Genomic DNA, 24,885 nt, shown 5'->3' with positions numbered 1-24,885 from the left:
TAAAGCAATTAAAAAATTTCTTGGGAAGGTAATTTGTGATTCCAGTATAGAAGGTGTAATTGATCAATTTAGACTTGGTAATCAGTTTTAAGTTACAATCATATATATTTTTGTATTATTGGAAACTATATACTAGTGGAACTTTAAAACAAAAAACAAAAGAATTTTAGTAGAAAAACCAACCAGGCAAACAAAATGAGAGACGTAAAACCCAAATAGTTGTTACTGATTACTACTTGTCCTTTATATACAAATACTCCTATTTCTCTCCAAGTATGAATTCCATTCCTTTTCTCCAAAGTTGTACACTTCTCTGACCCATGTTTCCTCCACTCACCTACAATCACATTTTCCTTTATTCCAGAAGCAAACATTCACACTTGAATACCCTACCCTCTACTAAAACCACATTTCCCAATGGTAAGATCGTAGGTTGAAAAGAGATAAAAGTGGTCACGATGGAGTTATAAAACAAATATGGACAGGGAAAAAGATCTGTAATAAGCCATGGAAACTGAAAAAATCAGTGAAAGAAAGCAACAGGCATAGGTGCCAAAGAAAAATTCAAAATACAAGTCCCCTCTTCTCAGATAATTATCAACAAACTATGATTCACTATTCTTTCATTTAAAACGCTTAATTTTCGATCAGTAGAAAAGGGCACATATCTGGCTGACTTAGTTTATACAAAGTAAGTCACGAGGTATTGGAAGCTTTTGTCAAACCTATTTCTTTTTTTTTTTTTTTAAAGATTTTTTTTTTTTATTTTTTCCTTTTTCTCCCCAAAGCCCCCCGGTACATAGTTGTGTATTCTTCGTTGTGGGTTCTTCTAGTTGTGGCATGTGGGACGCTGCCTGAGCGTGGTTTGATGAGCAGTGCCATGTCCGCGCCCAGGATTAGAACCAACGAAACACTGGGCCGCCTGCAGCGGAGCGCGCGAACTTAACCGCTCGGCCACGGGGCCAGCCCCCCTATTTCTTAAATATCTGCTTAATCTCTAAAATTGAAAGTTCTCCCTATAATAAGCCTAAACTTGTAAGCAGATTCATGCTTTATAGTGTATTTGAAACTTGGAAATTTTTCCTCAAAAAAAAAATGTTATTAGAAATAATGCATAGATTTCTATGCAAAATCCCACTGTAGTGACAATATAGTCCAAAACATTATAAAGGGTTGACTGAGAAAAAATTACTGAAACATTAATAATTATACATAGATGAACAGTATATACTGGCTGACACCTTTTAAATTATTTTTAAATGATAAAATGGTGGCTAGAGAATTTTATAGAATCTACAATAATATGTTGGAGAGCTTTGGAGTTGAATCAACCTCAAGACTAATTTAAGACTTCTCACCACAACTTGGAATTTCTGCTATTACTTGACTATTCTCTATAATACATTTATCAGTGATAGTTTTGGTCATTCTGACACTTAAATAGTTCAAGGAAGGAAATATAAAATCTGGGGACAGGGAAAGAAAGAATTAACTAGGTTAAATGAGAACTAAATCTGCAGTTTAAAATAAATACCGTGTTCCAGGAAAAGTCAGTATAAAACAATGGACATAGAAATAAGTCATGGTTAAGTTATTAGCAGGTTCAAATTCAAAGAAAAATTTAGGCAATCTTGCAGAAAGAGACAATCATCTAAAAAGAGAAAAACCAAATCAACCTGGGAATTTCTGCTTCCAATCAAGATGGATTAATGGGGAATGGATTTATATGTTCACATTAGACAACTAAAAATGGACAAAACATATAAAACAACAAGTTTCAGACATTGGCCAATAATCAAAGAAGGGACAAAATAAGGACAACTCTATAATTCCTCAAACTTACTCCCTAAACAGGGTTTCCAGGCTGCAGTGCAGGCAGAGACAATTGAAACAGAGTCCAGTAGTGTCCATTTGGGGAGGACAAGGTGCCTAACAGATGCAAGGGCAGAATACTGGACAGGAGAGAGCTGCTTGAAGAAAGAGGTACAAAATGAGAACTCTGGAGATTTGCAGGAGTTTTTCATCAAGTCTTCAGCACATTAGCATGAGGAAACAACCCAAAGCCAAGGTTAGAACAAGGAAAAAAAAAACATGTAATAGAATTAGTAGACAAGGACACTAAAACACTTGTTATAATAAGATTCCACAAGTTAAAAATGGCAGATGGCAACATAAGTATGTAAAGTAGACATGGCAGAAGTAAAAAAAGGCCCAAATCAAACTTCCAGAGATGAACACTATAATGTATGAGATAAAAAATACAGCGGAAGGGATTAATAGCAGATTAGGTATTGTAATAGAAATGATTAGTAAACTTCAAGACACACACAATAGTAATTATATGAAATGAAGAACAGAGAGCAAAAACAAAGAAAACTGAAAAGAGCATCACTGAGCCACGGGACAACTTCAAGCAACTTAATGTTAATTGAAGTCCCGAAAGGTGGGTTCAGGTGGCGAGAGAAAATTTATTTACAGAAAAATTTCCAGAGGGAACAAATCCGAATTAGAAGAAGCTTAAAGAAAACTAAACCAAGGTATAACATAATAAAATTGATTAAAATCAATGAATAAGAGAAAATCTTAAAAGCAAACAGAGGAAAACAAGATATATTAGATAAGGAGGAACAATGATAAGAACGAGAATAGACTTCCTTCCAAAAAATGGTGCAAGGCAGAAGACAGTGAGAAAACAGGGAGTGGATTTGTCCTCCAGCCTGAAACCACAACAAAACAAACACACAAAAAGAGACATGATGAATGCAACAATGGTTTTTAAGACAGTGGACATCAAGGACGAAAAATAACGATCTTTGAGAGATTGGAAGCAATCTAGGTGAGCCCTAAGAGTGAATCAGCATACTGCCTTGAAAGAGTTCCCAGCTACAACACAAGGAACGGGAACTGTGGATTCAGGAGACCAGAGCAGTTAGAGTTCAGAGACCATAACACTAGAGAAGAGAAAGCACTGCAGAGAACCCTAGAAATCTGCAAAGGGTTCCCATTAAACATTCACCAGAGCAGAGCCTGGGAAGAACTATCTAAAAATATTAGAGTGAAAAGGATTAGAGGGAACAGTACCTGTTTCCACCATCTAGAGCAGAAAACCTCATAATTAGTGGGTCATTTAAGAGAACACAGGAAAGTCTTGCCTCAGTAGTAGGGAATATTAGTTTTAGACCAGGGTTTCTTAAACTTGGCTCTATTGATATTTTGAAATTGAAAATCCTTTGTTGTGGGGTGCTGTCCCACACATTGTAGGATGCTTAGCAACATTCCTATTTTATATCTACTAGTAGCAATCCTTACTCATCATAATAAAAAGTCTCCAGACTTTGCCAAATGTCCCTAAGGGGCAAAATCGCCCCTGGTTAAGAACCACTGCCACTGAATGAGCACTATTCTAGATTCACCTAACAAATCCTAACCACAAGACCCAAAAGCACCAAACTTGTTCCAAGTAATGTGAATTCATCCCAGAAAAAACTTCAAGAAGATTTATAATAATACAAAAATATCCTGTACCCAAAATGGTGAAATTCACAATGTTTGATAGTCAATGATTACCAGACATACAAAGAGGAAGGAAAACACAACCCTTAATGAGGAGGATAACTAATTACTCAAAGCTACCCCAGGATTGACATAGATGTTAAAATTAACCAAGAGAGACATTAAAACAGTTCTTTTAATTGTGTTTCACATGTCCTAAGTTGAGACAAGGAAGAGATAAAAGACCAAAATCAATCTTCTAGATATGAAAACAAGTGAAATGCAAAACAGACTGGATGGGATTAATGACAGTTCAGATATTACAGAAGAAAATATTAGTGAACTAGAAGGCATAGCAAAAAAAAACTATCCAAAATGAAAATAGAGAGAAAAAACAATGCACAAAAAAGAAGAGCGTGGCATCACTGAGCTATGAGACAATTTCAAGAGACCTAACATATGGGTAATTTGAGAGGCAAAGTGGTGGGGCAGAAAACATATTTAAAGAAATAATGGTTGAAAACATTACAAACATAATAAAAGCTATAAACCCAAAGCTCTAATAAGTTAAACACATCCCAAGCACAAGAAATAAGAAAAAGAATACCCTAAGGCCTAATACAACCAAACTGATCAAAACCAGTAATACATAGGGAATCTTAATAGCAACCAGGGCTGAGGGTGTATGGCATGTTACATTCAGAGGAACAAAGGTAATGATGTCAGATTTCTCATTAATAATAACGCAAGTGAGAAGACAGTAGAGCAATTTTCAAGCACTGAAAACCAAAAACAAAAAAAAAAAATCTGTCAACTTAGAATTACGGACCCAGTAAAAATCTCTTTTATAACAAAGTGAAATAAAGACATTTTCAAACATACAAAAACTGAACAAATTCATGACCAACAGATCCAAGTACTTGAAATGCTAAAAAATGCTCTTCAGGCAGAAGGAAAATGATACCAGATGAAAACCTAATTCTAAGCAAAAGGAATGAAGAGCACAGGAAATGGTAACTAAATGACCAAATATATGTTTTAAAAAAATTATTTAAATCTCTTTAAAAGATATTTGAGAATTTAAACAAAAATAATGTGTTACAGTGTTTGTGAAGTATGTAAAAGAAAAATGCAAATTATATATTAATAAAGTTGTTTTAAAAAATAATTAAAATTAAAAAAAAATTAAAATGTATGAAATGACAGCATAAAGGCTAGGAGACATAAAATTGAAGTATGCTATTGTAAAGGTCTTATACTACGTGGGAAGTCACATAGTATTATTTGAAGGCAGACTGCAATGAATTAAAGATGTACATTATAACCCTAATACAATCACTAAAATAGCAAAACAAAACAAAAATACTGGATTGATTCAAAAGAAGGCAGGAAAGAGAAAGAACAACAAATGGGACAAATGGAAAACAAATACCAAGATGATGAACTCAAATCTAACCATATCAATAATTACATTAAATGGGAATGGTAAAAACAGCCCAATTAGCAGGTAGGCATTGTCAGGTTGGACAAAAAATAAGATCCAACAATATGCTGCCTGCAAGAGATGCACATTAAAAATAAACACATAGGGGCTAGCCCCGTGGTCGAGTGGTTAAGTTCGTGTGCTCCGCTGCAGGCGGCCCAGTGTTTCGTTGGTTCGAATCCTGGGTGTGGACATGGCACTGCTCGTCAAACCATGCTGAGGCAGCGTCCCACATGCCACAACTAGAAGGATCCACAACGAAGAATACACAACTATGTACTGGGGGGCTTTGGGGAGAAAAAGGAAAAAAATAAAAATCTTTAAAATAAATAAATAAATAAATAAACATACAATAGGTTATAAGTAAAAGGATGGAAAAAGACATACCATAATATCAATAATCAAAAGGAAGTTGGATTGGTTACATTAATATCAGAGTTTCCTATAGAGTAGATTTTAGGACAAAGTATATTATCAGGAATAAATATTTCAAAATGATAAATGGGTCAAATAATCAATGCTACACCTTTACACACCTAATAACAGAGTTTTAAAATACATTAAGAGAAATCTGATAGAATTGCAAAGACGAATATATAAATTCATAATGCTAGTAGAAGGAAGAGTCAGCCCTGGTGGTATAGTGGTTAAGACTCAAAGGATCACAGCCTGTGTTCCTTTCTAGGTTAGGGAACCACACCTTGCATATATCGGTTGTCATTCTGTGATGGTTGCAAACTGCCGTAATGGTGAAAGCTATGCCATTAGTATTTCAAATACCAGCAGGGTCACCCATGGTGGAAAGGTTTCAGAGGAGCTTCCAGACTAAGACAGACTAGGAAGAAGGGCCTGGACACTCACTTCCAAAAAAATTGGCCACAAAAACCCTATGAATAGCAGTGGACCAATGGCTGATATAGAGCTGGAAGATGAGAGGATGGCACAAAAAGACCAGGCAGGGTTCTGATCTTCTCTACACATGGTCACTAGGAGTCAGAATCGACTCCACGGCACCAACAACAAAGAAGGAAGATCTCTGGGAAATCTCCGTATCTAGAAAATAAATAACACACTTCTAAATAACCCATGAGTCAAAGGAGAAAGTAAAAGAAAAAGTGGAAAGCTGAATGAAAATAAATGAAGGAGGAAGAGTAGAAGAGGAACAAATAAAATCCAAAGTAAACAGAAAAAAAGGAATACTAAAGAACAGAAATAATAATTAACCCGGACTTGGATTTTCCATAAAAAGTGCTAGAAGACAATAAAGCAACGTCTACAAAGTACTTTGTTTCACAAAATATCACGCCAAACAAGTTGTCATTTATCTATAAAAGCAAGAAAAAGTAAACAAAAGCTCAAGAAAAAAAGAGCTCTGAGTCCTTCCTTGAGGGAAAAAATGTTTGATGACAAAATGCAGCCAATTGAGAGAGAATCAAAATAAACAATTAAGGAATGGGGGTAAAGTAATCGGTTGTAAGCATTTGACTCAATTAAATATAGAATTAAGACTGTAAGAACTGTGGTTATAGAACAGAATGCAAATGTTTAAACACTGAAAACATAAAAATAAAATAGAAATATAACTATGAAAAATCAAGAGGCAGGATGAAACACTGAGTGCTAATTTTCTCATTTTTGATACCACAGTAATGTTGCTTAAAAAACGAAACACACAGTTTAGAAAAATTAATGGTTTCAATTTCCTAATCGTTTTTATAACTCTGTCCTAAATATCATCGTCTTAGAGGGCTATCGGAAGAAATATTTCTTGTAAGAGAAGAAACAGATATATGCCTATCTAGTGCTAAGGTGAAGAGCACCTGAGATTTATATTTTGAAAAATATAACTAGCTATCACCATAACCAGTAATCTCTAATCATCTACTAACAAGGAATTTGGTTTAAACATGAAAAAACTGAGTTTACATGCAATAAATGAGACACCTGCTCTGGAGATTTAAAAAAAATGTCAACACTTTATTTAAACCAAAAGAGAACGTTGGTATATGTATATTCCATTTCAGCTTTTTATCAGAAAAGTTTTTGATGTGAACTTTGCATTGTAGGTCCATTGCATTATGTGACAGAGAGAATGATCCAGATTTTGAATTGTGTGTGTGTGTGCGTGTGTGTGTGTCTGTGAGGAAGAGTGGCCCTGAGCTAACATCTGTGCCAGTCTTCCCCTATTTTGCATGGGTTGCTGCCACAGTGTGGCTTGAGGAGTGGTGCTAGGTCCACACACAGGATCCGAAACGTTGAACCCCAGCATGCCAAAGTGGAGCGCATGAACTCAACCACTACGCGACCAGGCCGGTACCAAAGAGTCTAAATTTTCTTAGTGCTCATGACCATTACCAATTTATGGAAGAGTGGGAAGAAGACGACAATATAGATCTGGATATTTTACATAATTCAGACAGATGTCTTAATTGTGGAACTTCATTGAACAGATATACTGAGTTGCTTCCTTAGATCAAGAACTTTTTATACCTAAAGAGCTCTCAGAATTTCAACTTATTAAACCTCAGTAGTTAATGCTGATGAGATGAGAGGACTGCTGACCCTATAGAATCTGAAAGTGTGGAGGAGTCCACCTGATTTGTTTAAATAAGCATAGATATATATCTACTCAAACTAAACTTGCAGTATCATAATATACTGTCATAATTTCAGTCAATATAAATAATATAAATAATTTCAAATTTTAAACCATGTGCTCTTTGAAATTCAGACTTACAGATGTAAGATAGTTTGAAATAGCACATAGATCCCTGCTAAAGAATCAAACTACAAAACATTAACAAAGAAATTAACAAGACATTAACCAAAAAATCAGATCATTTGGAGAAATAAAATAAAATAGAAGGTAATCAAGAAGGAAAAATTTTTAGTTTTTGAAATGTTTTCTCACACACTGGCAGAGGAGGTAACGTGACTTTCTTCTACATAATCCTCTCGATGTAAGCATTTATGTGACAGTTATAAAGAGGTAGGATTTCCTATACAGAGGAATCAATAACAACCTTGTAAAGCCTACAGCAGTGCACATAAACATGCTGTAGGAAATATTAACACTAGACTGAAAGAAATAATTAAATTCTCAACAAACATGTTCCTACTGGATAATCAATCTTTTACACGTCTCACCAGCACCAGCTGTTTCACAGCTCAGGTAGTGAATGGCAGCAGCTGTTATATCAAAACCATAGATTATATGCATATGAGGTGCTTTTAATTTTTCATAGGTGTCTACTTATTTGTGACCAGACATGGTCAACTCATATTAAATAAACACAAGGTATTCAATGGGTGATTAATTCAGGAGGATTTTTAGTACAGTCTTATTTTAGAAATAAATTCTTAACCAATTATTTTTATGTCATAAGACAATAATTCAAATTACATATTGCCCTTGTTCTCAGATTTAAGAGATTTGTCCTGATCAATGTTTCTAAAATGTTAAGTTAAATGGTAATTACTATGGAATAAATAGCAATTAAGATTTTTTAGGCAAATAAGCTCAAACTGTTTGCAGTGAATATTTATACCACTAATATTTTCCGACACAATGCATGCATCATTCATAACAAGTAGCCTAAAAATATAAAATGTAAATTTTCAGAATTACCTCAAAAGATCTTAAGAAACTGATTTAACACAGAATTTGACAGTACTTGTTAAAGAAAAATCTATGTATAACATATCCAAAAAGAGGTAGACTTGAAGGTAAATAATACAAACTATGTTACCATACAGTGATCATATGTCCGTTCTGTATTTGTAATGGTGAACCTAACACATGCTTTGAGAAAAACAAATAATTCGCAGGATAAGGGCTGGCCTCATGGCTGAGTGGTTAAGTTCCCACACTCCACTTTGGCAGCACAGGGTTTGCCGGTTCAGATCCTGAGCACGGACCTACGCACCGCTCATCAAGCCATAGTGTGGCAGCATCCCACACAGAAGAACTAGAATGACCTACAACTAGGATATACAATTATGTATTGGGGCTTTGGGGAGAAAAAAAACAAGAGGAAGATTGGCAACAGATGTTAGCTCAGGGACAATCTCCTCAAAAAAAAAGAAGAAAGAATTTGCAGGACAAGTAATGGACAACTATTTAAAAATTTACATCAACTAACAACTATAATTTATAGAGTAAATACGTAACAAAAATTTGAATTAAGTAAATACTTACTGCTATGTAATATGTACCAAAAGTTTGAATTAGGTAAATACTTACCGCTATGTAATAAACTCTTGCTTTTTCAACCAACATCCAGTTTTTCTCCATATCAAGATGTTTTTCCTTTTTATAACAATTGGCAGCAGCAAGATTAGCTACAAGGGACCTACAACAACAACAAAAAGCATAGGTTTTACTTACACTGTTGCCAAACTTGTCAATTAACATTATTTTTGCAAATTTTGCTGTATATTGACTATAATAAATATATATAAAATTAATTTTGTTTTGGGAACTTTTTGAAACTTCTATGTGGCCTTTGAGAAAAACAGAGATGTTAATACATGTCCTAAATACGATGTGGTATTTTGAGAACCTGGCATTTAAGTTACATTTTGAAACTAACATGATACGACTATCTACTTTCTACATATTAATAGTTCAAAATGCAGTTAAGAAATATGCTACCATGCTGTTAACGCAGAAAAAAATATATATATATGCTAGTAAAAACTTCATTTTTAAGTATCAACATGCCGTACATTTATTATTTAGTCTAATACTTTAGAAATCAAGTATGGGATTAATTTCACAAAACACACATATAAATGTAGACTGTATTTACTATGAGGAATTAATTTGCAAATCATTACATTTTAAGGACTGGAATAAATTTAAAGTAGTTTCTATAGTTGAAAACTCCCTGTGCTGGCTCAGTTTTACAACTAAAAGATCTAAGCAGGATACTGCATTTAAAATCTGCTGCAAGTGTCACATAGAGCTTTTCATTATTGCCCAACAGTTAAACTTAATAAAATAATTATTTACATTACAAACAAATTAATAAAACACTTTCCTGGGGCCAGCCCCAGGGATGAGTGGTTAAGTTCGTGTGCTCCACTTCGGTGGCCTGGGGTTTCACGGGTTTGGATCTTGGGCGCAGATATGACACTGCTGATCAGGCCATGCTGGGGCAGCATCCTACATAGAGGAAGTAGAATGACCTACAACTAGAATATGCACTATTTACTGGGGGGCTTTGGGGAGAAGAAGGAAAAAAAAAAAAGATTGGCAACAGATGTTAGCTCAGGTAACCAATCTTCAAAAAAAACAAAACCAAAAATCTTTCCCTCATCATTCTGACTCAAACTAGAAAATAACTTGCCAATTTTTCATTTTGCTAATCAAATGCTCACAGTTATGATTTTAAAAAATCCAAATATATCATCTCATCAATTGAGAATTTGGTAATATAGCTGGTTTCTCTGTTAAGAAAAAAATAGATCGATTCTCTTCCAAAACTCATCCACATGCCAACCGACTACTGAAGGATACATCTGTTTATATTCAATTAAATGAATGAAAATAAGAGTAACACACACATTGATAAATTCATATGAAAAAATAACTGTTACATACTTTAGAATAATTAGGCCTAATTTATAAAAAATATTTTAGTAATCAAGACTTTAGTAAAATTTTGACAAAAATGGTTACTAAATAAAAGCAAACATTTCCAGTATCAGCTACTAAACTCAATTTCGATACCAAAACTACTCTTCGATAGGAAACTACATAACTTCTCCAAAAGAAAGATACACATATTCTTACCTTCCAAATGTATTTAGATACATTTGGAGAATGAGAACGTGGATTGGGAAGATTATATTATCCAAATTCTTTGATTCTCGAGTTTTGGATAGTGGCAGTAAGAGTTACCAGACCTATCTAAAACAATTTATCCCATTTTCTGAGGTTCCACAATTTGGACAATGAGTTAGACCGTGACTTCCAGTTTTTGACTTCCAATATCATCTGAACAAAACTGATCATTATAGGGGCCAGCCCCATGGCTGAGTGGTTAAGTTTGCTCGTTCTGCTTCAGCAGCCCGGGGTTTTGCCAGTTCGGATCCTGGGTGTGGACCTAGCACTGCTCATCAAGCCATGGTGAGGCGGCATCCCACATAGCAAAGCCTACAACTAGAATATACAGTTATGTACTGGGGGGCTTTGGGGAGAAGAAGAGAAAAAAGAAAAAAAGATTGGCAACAGATGTTAGCTCAGGTGCCAATCTTTAGAAAACAAACAAACAAAAACTGATCATTATAGGCAGATTAGTATATAAATTAAGCTGCTGGCATCTGGGAGACCTAATATTATCATAACAGTTCTTTAAAATAGCAATTTACCATATAAAAACAAGTTAGCAATTTTACTCTAGCCTGAGTGGTAGTAGAGGCAAAACTTGACCCATTTCTGACTAATGAGAAAACTTCGCACCTGCACATAAAAGTTGGTTTTAGAAAAACTGAAAAAGGAGAAAGGTCTAAACAAGTATATTTCAAATATGTTTGAACAACGGATGGTTTTATTTATTGAAACTTTAAATTCTCCTACACACACAAAATAAAGTTACAGGAAAGGATTAAAAATGGGTTTGGCACTCTGTTTTTTTAAGTTAAATTTTAGTTATTTAATGACTACTGCCCAGAATACTGTCAGATCCTTAACATACATTCACGTTTGCTGGAGGTCAAGGAGTGAGCAAAAATAAAAGGAGTAAGAAAGGGGAATGGAGCAAGGGGAGGAGAAAAAACGGAGGAGATTAAGAAAGGAAGACAAAGAAGCAAATAGAAAGGAGGGAAAAGAAGGGAGACAGGGAATACAGGAGGACAGACTAAATATTTCCAGCTATGAGGAATACAAAATTTTATTGAATCTCTATTTAAAAAGAGAAAATCTTTGGTGATTCTAACAATATAATAGCTAGGAAAGTTACTTTATTTTTCCTTTGCAAAGGAGAAAAAAGCCTATGCTGATGAGCAATATGGTAAAAATGCTGTTAGCAACACATGAATGTATTGAAGGAAAATCTCCATGTAGCTGCAAAAAGCAAAAATACAACCAATGCATGGAAGGCCCTGAGAGATATAGTTCAAATTCATATACAGAAGAATTCTCTAATAAGCAAAGTTGTAGAGAAATGTAATGGGTTGCTTCTTGAGAAGTGCATTACTCAGGACTGAAGTTTTTTAATATGGATGGATGATTATTTGCCAAAAATGCTTTAGATGTCCTAATTCATATGAGACTAGATATAATGTAGTATTTCATATATGTTAAAAAATACATATGTAGGGACTGGCCCCATGGCCGAGTGGTTAAGTTCATGCGCCCCACTTCAGTGGCCCAGGGTTTCACTGGTTCAGATACTGCGCACAGACATGGCACCGCTCACCAGGCCACGTTAGCTCAGGTGCCAATCTTTAAAACAAAAAGAAATATGTATATATGTATTTGAATATTCTACTCTCAGGATATGGTGAAAAGAACATTCTTTCTAATGCCAGTTTGGCAAGAAACTAGCCACAAGACATTGAATAAAATGCTTTCCTTTTCTGATCCTAATTATAAAAGTAGAGATTAGACTAGACAATCTCAAAAATTTCATTCTCATATGCCTCATGAAGACAACAGCAGGTTCAACAAAGGAAATTTTTTTAAAATAAGAAAAAATGATACAAGGAAGAAGAGTTTATTAAATATTAAAAGCAATTATAAACATGAGGTCTAAATTCCAAATTCAGATTGGAATTCAGATTTTACCAGTGTTTAAAAAGCCAATTAGTACAGGGCTTCCCTTGGAATTACACTGACCTGTTGTCATCAGTGATGCACACAGCACAGGTTCCTGTTGGTTGCTCATTCTGTTCATAATAATGAGCATCCACATGGACTTCAGCAGTTTTTTTCTTCAGGATCTCCCCAAATTTATCTATTCCGATGCATCCAAAAAATGTTGCTGCTTTGTGTGGTTGCTGAATCATCCACTGAAAAATAGGAACATAAATAATATTAATGGGTCAGAAAAATAGAACACATAGTTCAGTATTCTGCCATAGATGGTGGCATAAAAGGGATGCTTAGAAGCTGTGGCAGTTATGAATGGAATTCCAACCCTGTATTAGAATAATAAATCTAATATAACCACCACATAAAATGTTATTATACTACTTTCAGGGAGAGAAACAGAGCATAGCGGTTAAGAGCTCAGAATCTAAACTCACAAAGACCTTACATCAATGCTGGCTTGATATAGGAAAATAATAGTGAGTCCCAATAGAAGTAGTATAGCATTGTCATGAAAAACCCAGATAATATATATTAGCAGTGGTTGTCACTATTATTGTCATACTTGTAGTAATTCATATATAAGTTAAGCTAAACTATGCTCATGTCTAATAAATTGTTTTAAAAATTCAGAAATAAAGTGTTAAAAATTTCAATTCTAATCTTATCATTTCATTAGTCTCATAAAATTTAATTTCTTTGCCATAAATTAGTGACAGTGGATTTCTTTTAAAATGCATACTTTTCACTGATATGAAATGTTATCTTTCATAATTAGTTCAAATTCCTGAGGTTTCTAAAACTTCTATTAGCTATCCTAAAGCCACCATCGATTTTGTTTCTAACACTTATAGTTAGCAAAATACAAAGTCAAAAGACAATAAAATCTTATCATATTCTCAAATATTTGGAGTATAAAAGAAATGCATGTATATTTGAGAGTTAAAGGAATGAGGAGAGAAACAGAAGGTAGCAGAGAGAAAACCATAAGATAAAGATACAGTAACCATCTGATGATCTAGCAATCTGACTTCTAGAGATTTATCCTGAAGATACATGTCCACAAATGTAAAACAACACATGTATACGTATTCTTTGAGACATTATTTGTAATAGGAAAATGTTGGGAACGACCTAAATGTCCATCCGTATAAGACTGGTTGAATAAACTATGATAAATCCATTCTGTGGTATACCACACAGCAATTTAAAACAAAAAAGAAAAAGGAAAAGCTGTATGGAATCATCCATCTATATGGAGTAATTGCCAGGATATTCTGTCAAGTAAAAAATAAAAAAGAGCAGGGTTCAAAAGTGTGTATGAGTGTATATGGTTTAAGAAAGAATTAAGAACATATATTCTTTTAGTATATACACATATTCTTTTAGAATTTACATGTAATTTTAAATTTGGTTCTTCTACAAAAGGAAACATAGGAAAAATAAACCAAAAATTAAAATTGTTTTCTATAAGGGTGGGTGGCAAGGAATGGAATACAGAAATAGGGAAGAAGAAAGACTTCTCTGAATGTAATACTTCACATGAACTTGACTTTTCAAATGTTAAAATTTTACTTTTTTGAAAACGAAATTCAATTTAAATTTCGAATTCAATTAAAAGTGGTAAAGTTTAATACAATAGAAGCAAAGAAATCAAAGAAAATATCAAATTGCGACATAACCACAAAGAAAAAAATACAAACAACTTTTCAACATACTGTTAACTTTTCAACCTACTAATACAAGGAACAAAAACAAAAAAGTCTTGAACTTTAATAGTAAGTTTATTGTTGGTAACGACATTGGGTAAAATTATTTTGCGTCTATTGTAGGACAGTGAAATGGACATAAAGTTGATGTCGCTGGGAAGCAGGCTTGCACTGCTGTGAACTAGGCTTGCAGGATAGGAGAAGGACAATACAAATATGGAATGGGGCAAAGGAAGAATGTTCCAAGCAAGAAATTTGAGGGAGACTATCTCAATCAAATGATTTAACTTAGTTTCTTCCCTTACTGAAGATGCTGACATTATATGCCTCCTGCTATGATGCAATGAGAAATACGAAGTATCACTTTTATATAGTATTCTTGTCAAAAATGTTTAACCTGAATCTAATCATGATGACACAATCAGGTAAGTCCAGATTATGGCATATTTTATAAGTAACTGGCTTGGACTCTCAAAAGAAGGAAATGCCTAGAAAGACATCCCACAACCCCCCTAAAAAAGGTGGAAATATTGTTGTCGATCAAAGTAAATTAATGAATATGACAAATACACACACTGTGTAATCCTTACTGGGTCTTGGATTAAGAACAAAATCATGGGGCCGGCCCCGTGGCCAAGTGGTTAAGCTCGAGCTCTCTGCTGTGGCGGCCCAGGGTTTCATGGGTTCAAATCCTGGGTGTGGACATAGCACTGCTCATCAAGCGATGCTGAGGGAGCATTCCACATGCCACGACTAGAAGGACCCACAACTAAAAATACACAACTATGTACCGGGGGGCTTTGGGAGAAAAAGGAAAAATGAAATCTTAAAAAAAAAAAAAAAAAGAATAAAATCAAACAGCTATAAAGGACACTAGTAGAATAATGGTTGAAATTGGAATACTTATATCAGAAAATAGTACTGTATCAATTCTAAATTTCTCAAACAGAGGATAAATACTTCAAAATGGTTTGGATGAATTTATTAATTAATTAATTAATACAAAGAAAGAGAAGCAAATGTGTTAAAATTTTAACAACTGGTAGATCTATGTATGCAGGGTATAGGGAAGTTCATTTTACTATTCTTTCTACTTTTTCTGTAAGTTAGGAAATTTTCAAAATTAAAGAGTGGGTCAAAGATATTATAACGAAATCAATCATTCCATTTAAAGACTAGTAATAATTTGAAATTAATTTATTCAATCTTGGATACTATCAATCCATTTATTAAAATGAGTAAATCACCTCAAGCAGTTAATATCTTAAAATGCATCAATATTAATGCCTAACAGATTTTAAATACTTTAAACTAGACTTAGGGAAAGTATAAATTTAACAGCAGAGAATATGTATTGTTCTATAAATTACTTTTAGTCATGTAGAAAGGAGGGTTAAATAATCAGCTATGTTTCTTTTATGTAGAAAAAACAAGCCAACAACAAATTTTACTATGATTATTTAAATAACTTAATATGCTATCAAAATAATAGAAAACCATTCAGTGATCATTCATCATAATCAAAGTGATTCAGTCATCATAATCAAACTTTACATATTCAAACTATAATCTGAAAAGGGGGCTATATCAGCTCACTACCAGGCTTAAATTTGACTTATAATACTTCCATAATTGGTATTTAAATGAATTGAAATATCTCGATTATGAATCAATATTCCTTATACCTGCAAGACAAAAATGGACAAATAATACAGATATTCAGCAGGTTTTGTTATAATTCCACTATTGAAAATTTCATCACAATGGCTAACATTCTGGCTATTTCTGATATTAGCATACCAGGACACTGAACAAAATGTGAGAACCTTATTTTTGATCAGTTATTTCCACTCAAAAGTTAGTCAATCTAGAGGCTAGCCCAGTGGCATAGTGGTTAAGTTCGTGCACTCTGCTTTGGCAGCCCAGAGTTCACAGGTTCGGATTCCAGGCGCGGATCTAGCATCACCACTCATCAGGCCACTGTGGCAGCATCCCACATAAAATAGAGGAATATTGGCAACAATGTTATCTCAGTGACAATCTTCCTTGGGCAAAAAGAGGAAGACTGGCAACAGATGTTAGTTCAGGGCCAATCTTCCTCACACACACTCACAAAGAAGTCAATCTAAAAAATGCAAGTTTAGTAAGCCAAAGTAGATACACAAAAGGAATAGAAGCCATGTTCACTGCACTTCATAATCTAGCTGAGTAAGTAAAGATGTTATAACTAAGAAAGCTGAAATAGATGAAAAATATCAACGTTTTTAGTTTCCAAATTAATTTGTTAAGAGTTCTGTTAAAGTTAGAGTTGTCCTAAAATTTTCTCTCAAACACAACATTACCAACACCTAACCAATTTCCTACCATTCTGACATCCAATCAATAAATATTTAGTGGGTGTCTACTAGAGGATAAAAAGATGAAAATAACAGTGTCCCTAATACGAAGTCACAACTGCTACTTTTTCAGATTCTCCAGGAAAGAGATTTAACCATGTTTTCATATTTCTTTTAGCTAAAACAAATGGCCCAGCTTCTCTTTGTTTATATACGTATAGTATATCCTTAAACACCTATCTTTAACTTCCCCTTCAGCCATGAGGGAGCAGCAGGGTCTAGAATTACTCTTGTGCTGTCAATAACTAGAAAACAAAACCATCATGCAAGCTCTATGCCAAGAGGCAATTTCCAGACTAAATGCTGCAGGTACAAAGAAGCCCAGCATTCTCACTGAAATGAGGGGACAGAGATAAGTGTTCAAAGCAGAAAAAGAAGGCTAGCAATTATGGAAAAGAGTTTCAGAGTGGAATAAGCTGAAATCCATACAACTCTTGAGGCTTTGGCTGGATACCAACCTGTGCATGCTTAAGGAATACATGAGATCATAGGGAATCTAAATAAATGCTCTAGGATTAAAAAGTGAGTTTATCAAGGTCTCAGGATTCAAGATCCATTCACAAAAGTATAATATAATTCTATATACTATCAGGGAACAGTTGAAAATTAAAATGAGGAAAACGTCATTTACAATAGAACAAAAAGTGAAACACATTGGGACAAATTTAAGAAAACATGTGCAAGACCTATACATAGAACACTACAGAAATTCGGTGAGGAAAAAAAAGCCTACATATATGGAAAGCTATAGTACTATGTTTATGGATTAGAAAACTCAATATTCTTAAGACAGCAAGTCTCCCTAAATTGATTCATAGATTCAGTGAAACACCAATCAAAATCTCTTTCTTTCCTATGAAAGATCAGATTCCTGCTCTGCCTGTTGTGAAATGTCTGAAAATTCTGCCATGTCTGCAAAATTTTCATAAATGTTATTAAGATATCAAAAAGCAGATTCTAGGGGCCAGCCCCATGGCGTAGCGGTTGAGTTTGGTGCACTCCGCTTTGACGGGCCAGGGTTCACGGGTTCAGATCCCGGGCACAGACCTACACCACTCATCAGCTGTGCTATGGTGATCATCCACGTATAAAATAGAGCAAGACTGGCCCAGATGTTAGCTGCTGAGGGCTAATCTTCCTCAAGCAAAAAAAGAGGAAGATTGGCAACAGATGTTAACTCAGGGCAAATCCTCCTCATCAAAAAAAAAAAAAAAAGAAAGAAAGAAAAAAAAGAAGCTGATCACATATTCAATAGTAAAAGAAAAAGGAACTAGAATAGAATAGCCAAAGGTTAGGAGGTATGTCAGTGACAGAAATCAACATTGCCAAATCCCAATTTCTTCAAATATAAAATGTAGAATATAATCTAAGATCTTGTAAGGATGTTTTAAGAATTAGAAATAGACTAACAAGACGTGCACTTCAGTTCATCTATTATAGTTGGATCACTTTTATACAAATGAAAGAGCTTCACTATACTATAAATAACTCCACCTAACTGGAGAACAAGAAAAGCACAGGCATAATTGGTAACTTCAAATAAATACGTGGATTAGGGTCAGGCCCAGTGGCTAAGTGGTTGAGTTCGCACGCTCCACTCTGGTGGCCCAGGGTTTCAACGATTCGGATCCTGGGCGCGGACATGGCACGGCTCATCAGGTCATGTTGAGGGAGCATACTACATGCCACAACTAGGAGGACCCACAACTAAAATATACCGCTATATACCGGGGTATTTGGGGAGAAAAAGCAGGAGAAAAAAAAAAGATTGGCAACAGTTGTTAGCTCAGGTGCCAAAAAAAACCCACGTGGATTAGTTGAATTCAATTTTAAAAGCAATATTAAAGGCAGAATGTTACCAGAAAACATCCAGGAGGGAGATTAATTGCAGCTGAGGGGATCAGAAAAGGCTCCCAGAAATGGGTGACATTATCAATCAGTTTTTGAACGATGGGTATAATTTTCAAAAATGGCTATGACTTGGAAAGAAAGTAGAGGCATAGAGTACTTGCCTCCTTTCCTGTCTTAGGAATTTAATCATGGTGTCCCCAAGGCAAAAGAAATTCCATTTAAGTAGTCAGTTCCAAACAACTTAATAACTATTATTTTGTAACAATTTAGCACCTGTTGCGTGCGGCAAAATTCTCAAACCCTGGAATCAGGTGGTGATCACCACCCTCATTTCCTATTTCACATTGATTTTTGTGCAGTACCTGTTTCTTAATCACAGAAACTACCAAAAACCAGTTTTGCAGAGTATATGATACAACCAAAAAGAATGCAGCAATTTAATGTTAAAACGGAAACACCTGGCCAATAGGCACATGAAAAGATGCTCATCATTGCTGATCATCAGGGAAATGCAAAACTACACCAAGATATCACTTTACACCCATTAGAATGAAAAAAATATCTAAATCTAATAGTAACAAATGTTGGAGAGGTTGTGGAGAGAATGGAACCCTCATACACCGCTGGCAGGAATGCTAACTAGTGCAGCCACTATGGAAAACAGTATGGAGATTCCTCAAAAAATTAAAAATAGAACTACCATACGATCCAGCCATTCCACTACTGGGTATCTATCCAAAGAGCTTGAAGTCAGCAATTCCAAAAGTTCTATATGCCCCAATGTTCACTGCAGCATTAGTTACAATAGCCAAGACATGGAAGCAACCTAAGTGCCCATCAACAGATGAATGGATAAAGAAGTTGTGGTATATATATACAATGGAATACTACTCAGCTGCAAAACAGAACAAAATCATGCCATTTGCAACAACATGGGTGGACCTTGAGGGAATTATGTTAAGTGAAATAAGCCAGTTAGAGAAGGATAATCTCTGTATGACTCCACTCATATGAGGAATTTAAAGATGTGGACAAAGAGAACAGATTAGTGGCTACCAGGGGAGAGGTGGGGTTGGGGGTGGGCACACAGGGTGAAATGGTGCACCTACAACATGAATGACAAACATTAATGTACAACTGAAATCACACAAGATTGTAACTCAATTAAAAAAAAAAAAGAAGGAAACACCTGGAGCTAGTGGTGCATGCTGTATCTGACAGATGTCACTGTTTGCCTAGAAAATTTAAAATATCCTACAGACCCAATGTGGGTTTGCTACAGCACCCAAGGAGCCTTTGAACACAGTTTGGGAAATAAAGGATTATAGTGTCGACAAAAACAATGAAAAAGAGAAATAAAGAATTAATAGGAGTATAATGACAGAGCTGCTATATGGGAGGGAAGAAACTGATGGGAAAAGTAGATCTAGGCCAGATCATTAAATGCCACTTTAAGAAGTTTAGGCAGCATTCTGTAGGAAGAAGGATGGGCTTTTGAGCAAGAGTGAGATGATAAGAGCTGATGCGTCATTAACGTAAGGAATCAGGAGGAGAACACTTACAACTAAATTTAAACAGGGGCTGAATAAGTTACATATTAAGCTTCACATGAAGAGTCTTTAACAACATATGGAAAGATTTCTATTAATTATTAACTTCACCTTCCAGGTGCATTTCCTTTTATCAACTAAATGCAATATTTAGGACAATATAACTGACCATGATTTTCAAGAGCCAGTCACTTCTAAGATAGTGCTATATACTTTAATTCACGTCAGAATAGAATGATGAAGAATGACACCTAGATGCTAAAATAGTTGCAGAATAAGCCAAAAATAAGAAATTTTATACCAGAAAACTCAATAAGCCATTTCAGGAAAACTATAAAGCACAACTAACAGAAATTAAATGTCAAAACTGGGAAATAGCAACAAGCAGATTGCAAAGGGTGATGAGGAAATCAAAACTGAAGTAGTTGGTTAGGAAAACAGCATATATCACATAGTTTAAAGGACTCATTCTTTCAAATGACTGATATACTACCAAGTGAGACAGAGTAAAACACGAAATTTTCATAAATATTATTAAGAACCAATTCTCCCTAAATAACTAGTACATTATACTCCTTTCCTGCCAAAACTGCTCTATTTCCCAAGTTGGCAAGCATCCTATTAATAAAAATTGATTCCAAATAATCCTATTATTATCTCCATCAATGGTTCTTTTGTATTTTTATTGTTAAATACCTGTTAACATCTGTTTCTCAGAAGAGATTTTGGGAAACTTAGGCCTAACAGGAAAAAAACATAAATCTTAGACTCAGATGTATGTAAGTTCATTTAGCCATTTGATGATAAATTACACCGTCTATCAGAGATATATTTTTTGCAGAATTATTCTGAGAATTGAACAACAAAATGTAAGCAAAGTGCCTAAAGCAATGCCTGTTAGCAAGTACTGATGATGATGACAATTAACAGGCCACTGATATGATAAAAAGAATTTTTAGTCTAACTTCTTTCAACTCATTCCATAAATATTTTCTGATCACCTACCATTTGCTGAACATTACTGTAGTAAATAATGGATAAAGCAGCCTTTCTCTATTTCTTTCATAGGCTTCTTTTCTCCCCATACCTTAGCGTTCCACAGGCCTGGATCTAAGGATTATCTGCTCTTCTCACCCTATATGTTTTCTCCAAATATGGTCTAATCTACTCCCACAGTTTCAATTACCATCTATACACTGAGACTCTTCATCTCTATTTTCAGATTACTGACCTGAACCTTCAAATACCTATAAACTCTATTTTGCCTACTAAGTCTACATATTTCTACTTTTCTCTATCTCCATTATTTCTACTTTAGTGCAAGCCACCCTCTTCTCTCAGCCTACTGCCAGTGTCTTTAAAATTTTTGTTGTTGTTGAAATATATTCACATACCATAAAATTTACCACTTTACAGTGTTTCCCTTATAGTTACAAGCTTATGCAACCATCACCACTATCTAACTCAAGAACATTTCAACACTAAAAAAAGAAACCTGTGCCCATTAGCAATCATTCCCCATTCTTCTCCCCTACTCTATCTCCCACAATCATTTGCAATAGTTTTTTAACTCATTTCCCTGCCTCCAGTTCTGTTTCCCTCCAATCCACTGCACTTTCAATGATCTTTCAAAAATGTCCTTCAATACTTACCCATTTCTCTTAAGCAAAGTTCAAACATAAACTTTATTGAACCATCTACTGCCTCTCCAAGTTCATCCTACAGTATTACTCTCTTGAATGCAATGTTCCAGCACAGTGAATACTTCATTCCATTTGTATTCTGTCTCATGTCTTTCCAGCTTCCTACTTAGGTGTTAGGCCTCACTTTCTTGGTAAACTCTTCCTGAACACTAGAGTATACGCCCATGTCTCATGTTGCCAGAGGAAACTGTATCAATCCTACCACAAAATTAATTCAACATAATTGTAATTTCCTGTTCAAGACACTGTTTTCCTGGCTTCTTTGATGTATTTCTACATCTAGAAGTGGGTCTGTCATTTTATGCACTTAATAAATATTTGTCAAATAAATGAACAGGAAACCCATAATTCTTTATTCATAAAGCTTACAATTTAGGGTTACATAAAAATTACAGAAAAAAGTACATTACTATAAGATACACAGAGAAAAAGTTATTGTAGCAGCTGGGAGTAGCATGTACCTTAGACTCTGGGGAGTGGACAAAGATTTCCTAAGGGAAATACAAGAAACTGTGTCCAGGCTAAAACTTGTAGGAATTATGGGACATGGTGGGTCTTGGATGGAATAGTTAATTTTCAAAGGAAGAAGGATGACAAAGAAGATTAGAAGTAAAAAGGAGACTATTGGAATTATAGAACTAAGAGTAAATTCAGTACTCCAAAGGGATTTTGGTACCTTATAAATGCAATGAATAAAGATGAATAAGAAAAGTTCTTAGAATCAAAATGCTTATAATCTCTTCTGTAGTCTAAAGATATAGCATTTTCTAAAGCACACAATAAATGCACACTGAATATATTCTACTTGGAGATATCATTAGTGATATAACCATTAAACCCGATTAAAGATTCAGCATAGGACCTGGGATAAGGTTAGCACAGAATAAATTTTAACCATTATTACAATTCCTACTCTTGTAATTATTATATCAGCATCAACAACACTATTGTTATTGCTATTTCGAAGACAAATTGTTAAGTATTTAGAATAATAATAAGGAGTCTGAATGTAATCTTCTAAGAAGATTTGTAGCCCACCCGAGGTCCATGTGCCCCTACTAGTGCAAGGTATGTGTGGGATGAAGGGCGAAATCTATGAACTCCCTAAAATGATAAAGAAACTGAGATGCATTTTTTAGAGGAAAGGATTCACAGATTTCATCAGATTCGTAAAAGGGACTGGGCCATCCAGACCAAAGAGAAGGAGACACGGGGAGAAGGTAGCTACAGCGAGGGAGGAAGATCTTTTTTTTAACTAGGTTATAGGACGGAACCAAATTAACCAAGAAAACCATTTAATCCAAAGATATCCAAATTAAAAAATATTGTAGAAGTTATGTGTCCTTAAAACAACTTATATTATCTGAAACTGTTACTAAATTAATTTCTTTAACTATCAACAATAAATAGCCTGGATTTATTTCCATAGGTCTCCAAAACCAGGGGATAAAAAATAACACAATGCGTGAGTATGGTGTTATAATAGGTTTCAGGTTTTTAATCAACTTGACTTTCACCAGAAGCCTTTAAGCAACAAGATTTCTAACAAGTGGATAGTATATATTCTACTTCTATGTCCTTCCAAAATTTTAAAAATCGTGCCTACTTTTAGTTTCTTGTTTATGTACAATGAAGTCTACATTTTAGGTTGGGGAAAAAAAAATCTCTTAAAGAGAACTCAGATCTTTAAAAAAAAACCTCTGGAAAATGTTTTCAGAAATAGAATTCAATATAGCATTTCCACAACATTAATGGAAATTGTTAAATTCCTTTACATAATGAAATGATGTTCTAAATATATATGGCAATATGTTGATGGGGTTCAGGACACGCTACACCAAATTATGGCACATTGGCTGAAGGAATTTGAGAAAATGGCAGAAACAGGAAGGTCATTCTGACCCTCCCTTCCCTTCTCCCCTGAAACAGGTCATAAAATCCTCATGTTAGACGTGTCCTCTCTATACCTGGAGGAAAAGAACATCTTTATGTCTGAAGACAAAAGGATACCAAGAACTCTAACTAAAAGACCTTGCTAAGTCTCCCCCAGTTTACTATACTTGCCTCATACTTTCTGACCTATCACATTTCCACTAAATTTCCCACTCTTCATCAAACCTAGCATAAAAATACTCAGGCCAAATTGTTTCTTCAGCTCTTCATTTCCTTATGAAAGCTCCCGCGTCACATAAAATTTATGTTAAATAAATCTGTATGCTTTGTCAGTTTAATTTTCAGACCCAGCCAGGGACCCGAAGAGGGTTAAGGAAAACTTTTTCCTCCCCTATAACCCACAAGCAACTTCAAATTAAAGGAGATTGTAGTAATAGCTGTTCTAGAGTTTAAAGAACATTTTTATTCATCTATATATTTCATTATAATTTAAAATAATTTCCAAAATCATTTATCATTTTCCCCATATATTCCAAACACCTTCCCCTGACAACTTAAGAAAAACTGTGCTAACACCAGATATAAACCAAAGGTTCAGCTGAAAAACACTATAATTAGCTAAAGATGAGTTAGAAACAAAAATACAGTTAAGAGCTAAATTAGTGAGTACTTACTATACATTGGGCATTACACTAGTTCTTTACCCACTATGTTATATCAGTTAATCTGATCTACCAAGCACGAGGTAAATACTATTCCAGTCTCACAAGTGAGGAAAGAGAGAGTAGGTCAGTGGCAAAGCTCAAGTCTCTATGATTTTAGAAGATATACTCTCATTCTTTACTCTAGATATGAGGAAAGAAAGGGACGTAAGGAAAATCATACTAGAATGAGTGTCATCAGACCTTAGACATAGGGCTGGCTTGGAAAAGAGTAACTGTGTAACCTCATATAAGTAACAATCTCTCTAGCTATCATCGTCCTAACTTGTA

At 34.7% G+C, this 24,885-nt stretch overlaps 1 protein-coding gene across 2 annotated transcripts in view; it reads right to left on the bottom strand.

Annotated features, from left to right (window-relative positions):
- The window catches only part of ADK (adenosine kinase), a 528,114-nt gene that overhangs the window by 267,061 nt on the left and 236,168 nt on the right, over nucleotides 1-24,885 (bottom strand). For both annotated transcript variants that reach the window (XM_014860631.3, XM_014860632.3), the window contains exons 5-6: nucleotides 12,819-12,991; nucleotides 9,219-9,327 (exon numbers count right to left, since the gene is read on the bottom strand). In XM_014860631.3, the coding sequence (XP_014716117.1) occupies nucleotides 9,219-9,327; nucleotides 12,819-12,991 (282 nt within the window). The remainder of the gene's footprint in view (nucleotides 1-9,218; nucleotides 9,328-12,818; nucleotides 12,992-24,885) is intronic.

The sequence above is a fragment of the Equus asinus genome, chromosome 2, assembly GCF_041296235.1.
Source record: "Equus asinus isolate D_3611 breed Donkey chromosome 2, EquAss-T2T_v2, whole genome shotgun sequence".
Taxonomy (NCBI): domain Eukaryota; kingdom Metazoa; phylum Chordata; class Mammalia; order Perissodactyla; family Equidae; genus Equus; species Equus asinus.
Note: the sequence above shows the minus strand (reverse complement) of the source record. Positions and strands in the feature narration are given on the sequence as shown.